We start from the raw sequence: 9,651 nt of genomic DNA, 5'->3' as shown, positions 1-9,651 counted from the left end.
GAATTCCGGCTCTTGTTAGTGAGCCGGATCATTTGGCTCGGCTCACCAAGAAGAGCCGGCTCTTTCGGCTCCCAAACGGCTCTTCATTTTTCCAGATATACCTTTTATAATTAAATCAAATGTAGCCCTGTTTTGACTAATGATTTGTATGTGTACACATATATCACTTAAAGTATTCAATACATCCTTTGTACTGAAGTATTCAAAAGTAAAAATGACATGTTTAATATAAATGATTTGCTGTGGCCAAATGTTTTCATTGCATTGGACAAGTGGAAAACCCTTTTTCCATATCTGCCCCAACTAGAGAACCTAGTGACAGAAAAGACCAAAGTAAATGATGTCAGAAAAATACTTCTAATGTAATAAACAGCATTGTACAGTATACCTACAATTATTTGTATCCCGGCCCACAGAGCCAGAATAAAAGCCAGACACTGAGGACAAAGACGTTTATTTTTGCCAAGTAACAAATCATTTATTATTAAGATCCAGAGTGAACGATTTGAATTCCTTTGACATCAGATAAGCAGAACAGGAATAAAAGGAGGAAGCGTCCAGGGTTAAGGAGAGACTCTTCTGTAGCTGGAGGAACAGTTACTGACCTGCTGAACACCAGTGCTGCTCTTACTCTCATCCTGTGGGAGGAGCTTGTGAAAAACCTGCATGCATGTAACATTCAAGTGCTCTAACGTGACATCTACCCAGTTCACACCATTGTTGTCCAGCCTTCAAAATAATATAATGAAAGAAAATCCTCCTGATGTTGTGGAAGCACGTGCCGTACAGGCATTTTGTGAAAAAGGGAAACATACCACATGTCAATTGGAAAAACCAAGAACTATAAATAAATATAAGACTACGTGTTCGATATCCATCGAGTTGGAGTCATTACCTTTGTTTCTCAGTACAATGTGTTGACGACTTAATCAAAGTCAAATGTAGCTGGGTGTGTTAAACATTAAAATACATGACAGTATGTGTGTCGTTGACCTCTTTCATGATGAATGAGATGAAACAGTGAAATCTGTTTGACCCTCAGAACAAAACTGTTAAGACTTCTTAACACTAAGCGTCTGATAAGGAAAAAATTGATAAACAACATTAAAAATGAGGAAACAATCCAACTTAGCTTTGATTCTCTACAAAATATTAACCTTTTTAATCATTAAGGAGATGCGTTTGAGGTCTCTGTCACTGCTGCAGTTCAGTCACAAGGCATGGTAAGGACCCATTCTTCCACATCTGTTCAAACTATAGAACCTCCGCATTTAGAAGCAAAGTGTGGACACTAGTGTACTCTTATTTAATATGGTGGTTGTTGACATCATTTGGACCTAAAGTGAACATTAACACAGTTAATCGATTCGTCCCTGCTTCAAACATGAAGCATTTACTCGACAGTAATCGCTCCGGTGTAGATCAGCGGATGCCTCGTTGCTGTTTGCAGGAACAGAGCAGAAGTGGTTTGTGTGTCACTGACCACGAGAGCACATTAGTCATATCTGCCCTGCTTTACATCACACATACAAACTGATATGTCCACAAATATACAGTAACATGATCCCAGGAAGTAGTACTGTTTACACACAACAGTACTTCATATTATTGTATTAACACTACTACTGTTCGTCTGTTTCTCTTCCTGACTGCACCCACGCTAAGGACAGATATCAACATCTGACCCCTCCACAGTCCAGACGCCAGCAAACTGCTGTTTAGTCTTTATTAGTCCCTCAATCCATTGCTTGAAGGAGGAAGCGGCGAGGTTTGGAGATAAAAAAACGGCTACTTGAGTGTCACTGAGGAAGAGACCTTGTTCCCAGAGCTGGAAGAGAGGCGGCGTTAACTGTCTCTGCGGACGCTGCCTGAAGAGGTTCAATGAGGAAAGGCGTTGAAACAATACATCAGGTTTTATTATAGTATGTCAAAAACACTCAATCCCAGACCAAAAGTATAGTATGTGGGATGAAGATGGAAATATCCCAAAAAATCACATAGTAAAACATGTTGTCCAACATGTAGGTATAAGAATGGAATGGCAGAATATTAGTAAAAACCTCCCAGTATGTTGAAAATAACAGGAACAAAATGCATGTATAATATATCAGAACAATCTAAGTAAAGTACATAGAAAATACAATCTTAGTATATGATGTTGGAATATAATAACAACATCACGGTTTGGTTCAAATATCAGAAAAAGCCATTGTACACATTAGAATACAAATGATCAGATTAAAAAAAAGGTTTAAAAACTCCCACAGCCCTTTAAAAAAATAAAACTATAATATATATGCCATAAAAAATGTAATAAAAATGTAAATGTAATGAATGCCAAAACAATATCATAAAGTCATTGTATAGCATGTCACAAAAAAGTAGTATTCTACAAAAAGTCCATAAAGGCCATAGTATAGTAAGTTCAAAGTTATTTGTATAGTTTGTAGTAAAATGCTTTAATGAAACTGCCATAGAATAGAATGTCTTAAAAAGTGGTAATAGTTAGCATGTGCACTTGCTACTAACTATTCAGTGACATCGCAGTTCTCTTCTGAGTGTAGGAGTTCAAAACCTGCGCCCTGAAACATCAGACAGTGTGGAGTCACTCACCGAGGATGCTGCGTTTGCACAGAGGACAGGTGTGGTGCAGCAGCAGCCAGGGGTCCACACACTCTCTGTGGTACTCGTGCAGACAGGGCAGCACCCGCAGGCACTGAGACACACACAGGAGACACAGTCAGGAGACACACACACAGGAGACACACAGTCAGGAGACACACACACAGGAGAGACACATACAGGAGACACACACAGGAGACACACAGTCAGGAGACACATACAGGAGACACACAGTCAGGAGACACACACACAGGAGAGACACACACAGGAGACACACACAAGAGACACACAGTCAGGAGACACATACAGGAGACACACACAGGAGACACACAGTCAGGAGACACATACAGGAGACACACACAAGAGACACACAGTCAGGAGACACACACAAGAGACACACACAGGAGACACAGTCAGGAGACACACACAGGAGACACACAGTCAGGAGACACACACAAGAGACACACACAGGAGACACAGTCAGGAGACACACACAGGAGACACACAGTCAGGAGACACACACAGGAGACACACAGTCAGGAGACACACACAAGAGACACACACAGGAGACACAGTCAGGAGACACACACAGGAGACACACAGTCAGGAGACACACACAGGACACACACACAGGAGAGACACACACATGAGACACACACAGGAGAGACACAGTCAGGAGACACACACAGGACACACACAGGAGACACACACACAGGACACACACAGGAGACACAGTCAGGAGACACACACACGACACACACAGGAGACACACACAGGAGACACACACAAGAGACACAGCTGTAACACACCACTGCAGAACCATCTGAACATATGTATCCCTCAGAAACTCTTCCTGAGTCCTTGAACATCACCCCTCCCCCACCTGTTGTCTCACCTGGTTGTTGTTGAATGGCTCCAGACACACCGCACAGTTGTCCGCCTCCCCCGACTGGGAGGGGTCACACCACGGTTTGGGCTGGAGGTACGTTTTGGTCTTCAGGGACGACATCCTCTTCAGGACGTCCTGTTTAGGAAAGAGCTGAAGGACGCAACGCAGCAGAACATCACACGTTTTATAGAAGAACTGCGTGATAGATTATTAAAGCTTGAGCAAAAATGCATGTAATTGGGATTTAGTGAGCATACGACTGGAGTTGTGTGAGGGTCTGTTAAATGGAATTCAAGCTCACACGATGTGAGTAGTGGGATATACAGCTGATCATGTTGTGAGTGTTTCAAGAAGAATATTATTGTAGAGACTGCTGAAGAATGAGCTGGACTGATATCCTCAGTACCTCCAGGTCGTCGTGGAGCTGCTGGTCCTGGTGCTGCCAGCGGGCCTGAACGATGACCCCGGTGCTGATGATCAGAGCCACCAGGAGCACCGTGTCCCACAGCTGCTGCAGGTACTTCTACAGGGGGGGGGGGGGGGAGAGCAGCTCTTCAGCATCCGGATCACTGACACTTCATTCATTCAGCAGTCTGTAGCACATCCATACTCAGAAATGCCCTCCGGATATATAGGAGAGCAGAGAAATGGATTTGATACTATTTGTGGAATTAGATTCCCTTGGTGGCTGTGTAAGGAGTCCAAAAGTCAATTGAAAAATAAATAAAAGCTGATGCAATAACATATTGGATTATGACGCTGCCTGCACGTATTAATGTTGACAACACTGAGAAATGATATGAATGAAAAAATTGATTAACAAGGTGCAAAGTGCAATACGGAGCCATCTGCTTCAAAGAAAGGGAGGTCAGCCTTTCACCTCTACTACTGGGTCCATACAATCCTATGTTTATATTTGGTATATATATATATCTACCGTGGATCTTTTGAACAATGCAATGCCTGGTTAACATGCTGCTGACACACACACACACACACACACACACACACACACACACACACACACACACACACACACACACACACACACACACACACACACACACACACACACACACACACACACACACACACACACACACACACACACACACACACACACACACACACACACACACACACACACACACACACACACACACACACACACACACACACACACACACACACACACACACACACACACACACACACACACACACACACACACACACACACACACACACACCACACACACCACACACACACCACACACACACACACAAGCCCTTTAAACAGACCTTTATGTGTTACATATCTCCAACAGGAGTTTAAACAAGTGAACCAGCCTGTGTTGGTGCAGCTCCCCCACCTGGACCTGAGAGTTGGTCTCCCCCGTGCAGATGACCCCCTGCCACTCTCCGTAGGGACCCCCTCTGGACCGACCGCAGCTGGACCACAGCGTGAGCGTGGCCCCCTGCCCCAACACACAGCAGACGCTCAGCCTGTCATCTGCTCACTCACCACTGGAGGGTGCTAAACACTGAGAAACACAGTCAGCTGACACTAGAGTGGGGGGCTCACCAGGTTGTCCTGCAGGATCGTCTTGTATGTGATCTTTGCTGTAGCTTGAAGACCCCTAGAGAGAGAGAGAGAGAGAGAGAGAGAGAGAGAGAGAGAGAGAGATTAATAAACTTATAAATAAATAATTGGGTCCCTTTAAACTGATTTAATGAAAGTACTTCATCAGATAGTGTAACTTACATGAATGACAAAGCACTTGTCACAATGACCTGATTCCTTCAGAATATAGGGTATTTTGTTGCACATATGCACAATTGCTTTAAAGGTCCATGTGAACATGTCTATTTCTATGTGAGCAGATGATGTAATAAATACATAGTATGTTTTTCTGTACCTGAGCAGAGCTCCGATCAGCTTTGTGACATTTTCCGACGTCTGGATCACAATGATAGGCTTGGACAGCACCTGGGACAGATCCATCTGAAACAGACAAGGCAGATGTTAGGGAACTTTCATATGAAACGGTTTAATCCATCATATATGTTTGATGTGGCGCCTGCAATTCAGTTTTTTTCTGATGTGCAACTTCCAAAGAAGATTGCTGGAACACTAATGGATACACATTACACACAAAATAATGACAGTAATAGTCTCCAAAGTATGTCAATGACAGGGTTTTAGAACTTTATAATGGAACACATTAAGAACACTTAACAGCTGGTTGAGTTTGTGGAGATTTACCTCACTGACTGTGTTTTGGTTGAGAGCGAGAATGATCAGGGCAGACGCTCCGAGGACCAAAGCTCGCTTCATCTTTAACGGAAATGGTACATGTTCATTTTGTCATATATATCAGTACCAATGTGAAAAATACCCCAACAGACTAAGAACACATTGAAACGTCTTACTCTGTTGACCATTGCATCAGCGAAGGACTCTTGGTTCCCAGTGGAAGCTTTGATTTCGTCCATCTCCACAGGCACCACCCCGATCCACAGCTCCTGCTCTTTGGTGTCGTCCTCACCTTTTCCTCCGTTGACCTGTGTCTCCTCATTCTGAACCTTAGGACAGAAAGAAGGCTTGACCTCTTTACTGGAAGCGGTTTCACAAAGGAGCTCCTGCAGTGGCAGTTCAAGGAGGAAACTTGTTTACTTTTGTTTGTTGTGACCATCATTTTAAACAATACCACCTACATTCACTCAATTTACTATTAAAATATGGATGTTGCTGACAATCGTGTGAGACAATTTAGAAGTGATGGCATAATATTAAATATTATACTGAATAATCACTGCTTTGTTTTGTTAATGCGCTGATACATCTCACGTTCCATTTTATTTCATAGGAGTTAATCATGACAGACAGATGTTCAGAATGAATGGAAATGTTAAGATTAGGGTTATACACAGGTTTTAAACTAATGATAAGTGCCATCAATGGTGCTCTTTTGGTGATTTACACATCTCCAGGTTTCCACCCGAATGCACAGTGGCGACTGGTCATTAGGTAGCACAGCCCCACCTAGTGTCAGCAGAAAGTATTAAAATAATGATTACAACAAAATGCAAAAAATAAATTAAAATATATATAAAATATATTTTAAGATCATGTTTAATCATCTGATTTGTCTGTACATTGCTGTTTTAGTCTGTGCTCTTCTAATTAGTGTCTACAGTGTGTGCCTATTGAGCTGTTTGGAGCCATGTGGGACAAAACCCGATCCTGCCCCTCCCTCTCACTGTCTAAGTGAACGGTGACCGTAAAAACTACACTGCGCATGCTCAGAGTATTTTCCTATTTCATGTGTGTGGCAAAAAATAATGACCATAGAGGCATAGAGCTGCCATCCCCACCATACGTCATCTCACATCATTCAGAGCTGATTGGCTGTAAGTACGTGTGCCGCGAAAAGTGTGGTGTGTGAAGAGGAGGAGAGAGACGCGTCCTAAAACCAGGAAGTAAGCTGCGCATGGCTTCCCTCCACAAAAAAGCAATGAGATTTCTCCATAGGATTTTAGAAAATAGCTCAAAATAAGATCTGTGGGAAACGTAGCTGTTGTAATGTACGTTTTGTTCAGCCAGATAATATCCACATGTCTACCCTACTTTTATAATGTTCTAATCATAAATCCATCGTTTAGATTTATGATAGACTTTTGAAACTACAAGAAGATAAGGAGGACTTTTACAAAAAAGTAATAGAGATTTTTGTCCAGAAGGATAGGCAAATGGACTTCATCTTCAAGTCAAGGTAAAACCGCAATTTTATTGAAAATGGGATCTTACTAAGAGAGAACAATTCAATATTTAAATGATACAATTACATTTTTTGGGTATCCTTCTGTTGAACTGTCTGTTTAAAATTAATCGAAGCATCAGACTAAAGAGGCTTTTGAAAATAATATTATATTTTGATTTAGGTCAAAATATAATATTTGTAAACCTGAAGAGTCAGTGCCAGTGCCTCACCAGCCATGAACCTCACTGCACGTCACTGCAGAAGCGTATAGACATCTAAGTTTGTTGTGCCCCACCACTTTTGTACAGAAACGCCACTGCGAATGCAACAGTTCAGAACAGACGTGCAATGTTTACCATGATTTACTGCCCTCCGACTCACCAGGACCAGCTCTCCCTCCAGCTCCTCCTGGTCCTCGTCCTGGGTCTCGGAGCTCCTGCTGCTCTCCCTGCTGGACTCCATCACCTCCCCCTGGAGCACAGCGCTGACGCCGGGCCGCTGCTCCAGGAAAACCTCCACCAGAGCGACCTGCTCCGCGGCGACCAGCAGCCCCGGCCACCGCAGCAGGACGAGCGGTAACATTACCCAAAGACAGTACCAGCACCGAGCTATTGCCATGACCCGAACAACAACAACAACAACAACAACACCGAGAGAATACGAAAAATGTGTATAAATATTAAAACCTAATCAAATGTCACCCGTCATTTCATAGAAGCTGCCGTCATTCCTGTTCGCCAATTAGCTAGCTGGACCACTCAGAGAATGTAAACAACGACAGGCAACTTCCGGACCTGACTGGAAGAAGCCGGAGGATTATCATCTTGTATACACATCGGAAGAGATCATAGTTGTGACCTTTATATACAGTCTATGGTTGTGACGCATTACCACGAATTAAATCATATACTTAAATTAATACGCTTAATATCCAACACATTAAGTTGAATTAAAATATATTAAGCGGTTATCCCGTTGATTTACAGTTACAGTTTTGAGTTTTCTTTTTACCTTTTCTGCTATCAGAGAAGAACGTAGCAAAGAGAGAGCGTTCCGTCCCATACTTCCCTCTTTGATTTAAAGCCGCGGTCCAGCCACGCTAAAACTGGTGCGGTGTTTATTAAAATGTAAGAGCTGTGTTTGACGCATAGACTGTATAAATATAGGACCTCTGGTATTCCTTAGTGTTTAATGTTGGTTCAATATTTTGAGTAAGTGAGCTCTGAAATTTAAACTGAAGACAACCAAGCTCATACTTGTTTCACTTTGCACCAACACACAATATAATGACGACCCAATATTAAAACAAATATGATGTGTGCCGAGGTGCTCGCCATGTGATCGCTATGCTAATTACATCTGGTTTAATGCACAGTGTTTCAGCGACTCGGCTCTCCTGTCACACTAAAACAATTGCAGGTAGGCTACTCGATGTAGGCCTATACCATACGGTAATATTATTTATTACCTGTTAATATTGTTAAGTAGCCTATAAGTGGTTGAGCTTAAATACAAGTGGCTAGTGTCTCGGTGTTACTTGGTTTGTACTCTGTGACAGGGTTTAGCTGGTAAACCCTGTTAATCGGGGGGGGGGGGGGGGGGGGGAGCTCCCCCGGACCCCCCCGTATTTCGCACACTGGTTTAGCATGTCTGTAGGGTTTCACAATAAAAAACCTCTTGCATGTTCGTCAGTTTAAAACGTAAAAAACAGGAAGTTTCATGTCAACATTAGCAGTAACTTTACAGTTTGTATACAGTAGCTACAAATCCCTTGTTATAGGCTAAGTGTTTTAGACATCCCGTCTTCCAATAGAGGACATACATTTAATTGTATCTATTCAGTACAGAGTTTAATATACATTGTATCAGTCATGCATTATTGTTCAAATTATGTTTGGTAATGTTATGCATTTAACTGCATATTGGTCAAATCATGTTTATGTTATCTTTTCTTCAGAATTGACTTTATTGCCAGGTAGGTTTATACATAGGCCTACAAGGAATTTGCTTTGGTGTCTGAACATAAACAATCTAATAAAATAAGGTGCATAGGTAAAACATATAAAGATAATAAAAATAAGTATTTTTTATAAACTATTTAGCATTACAAAAGAATAATAAAGACAAGTATTTATAACAGACAGATATACAAACTAAACCAAATCACCTAGGACAATGAATATATGACAATAGGGCAAACTACAGTGACTATATTTTAAAGTGGAGGGCTGTACAGACATGTGTGCAAACATGTGCAAAATGTAGTCAGAGAGTTGAGCTTGAACATGGTTCACAGTTGCATTTTGTTATTAAGGGTTAGGGGTAGGTTTATTAAAAGAAAAAGAAGAATAATCGGAATTACAATTACATCTAGACA

At 41.9% G+C, this 9,651-nt stretch overlaps 1 protein-coding gene across 4 annotated transcripts; it reads right to left on the bottom strand.

Moving 5' to 3' along the window:
- Window positions 1-438: 438 nt before the first annotated feature.
- rnf215 (ring finger protein 215) lies at window positions 439-8,057 on the bottom strand. Of its 4 annotated transcripts, none has more exons than XM_034216650.1 (11): window positions 7,976-8,057; window positions 7,656-7,802; window positions 5,944-6,096; window positions 5,777-5,848; window positions 5,430-5,515; window positions 5,096-5,150; window positions 4,884-4,988; window positions 3,918-4,034; window positions 3,518-3,661; window positions 2,614-2,716; window positions 439-1,868 (listed from the first exon to the last, which is right to left on the bottom strand). In XM_034216650.1, exons 2-11 carry the CDS (start codon window positions 7,734-7,736, stop codon window positions 1,846-1,848), a joined length of 939 nt encoding a protein of 312 aa, XP_034072541.1. In that variant the 5' UTR covers window positions 7,737-7,802; window positions 7,976-8,057; the 3' UTR covers window positions 439-1,845. The 4 variants fall into 4 exon arrangements, with proteins under 4 accessions (XP_034072541.1, XP_034072543.1, XP_034072539.1 ...); XM_034216652.1 differs by having other exon boundaries at window positions 7,961-8,056; XM_034216648.1 differs by having other exon boundaries at window positions 7,656-8,057.
- Between the last annotated feature and the right edge of the window lie 1,594 nt (window positions 8,058-9,651).

Source organism: Gymnodraco acuticeps, unplaced genomic scaffold (genome assembly GCF_902827175.1).
Source record: "Gymnodraco acuticeps unplaced genomic scaffold, fGymAcu1.1, whole genome shotgun sequence".
NCBI lineage: Eukaryota > Metazoa > Chordata > Actinopteri > Perciformes > Bathydraconidae > Gymnodraco > Gymnodraco acuticeps.
This window is presented reverse-complemented; position numbering and strand designations above follow the sequence as displayed.

Excerpts from the sequence above, each read along its gene's own strand:
- rnf215 (XM_034216648.1), bottom strand. The coding sequence starts at position 7,892 with ATGGCAATAGCTCGGTGCTGGTACTGTCTTTGGGTAATGTTACCGCTC. Across the intron at positions 5,151-5,429 it reads CTGATCGGAGCTCTGCTCAG|GGGTCTTCAAGCTACAGCAA; the intron begins GTACAGAAAAAC and ends CTCTCTCTCTAG. Across the intron at positions 1,869-2,613 it reads GTGCAAACGCAGCATCCTCG|GCAGCGTCCGCAGAGACAGT; the intron begins GTGAGTGACTCC and ends GAACCTCTTCAG.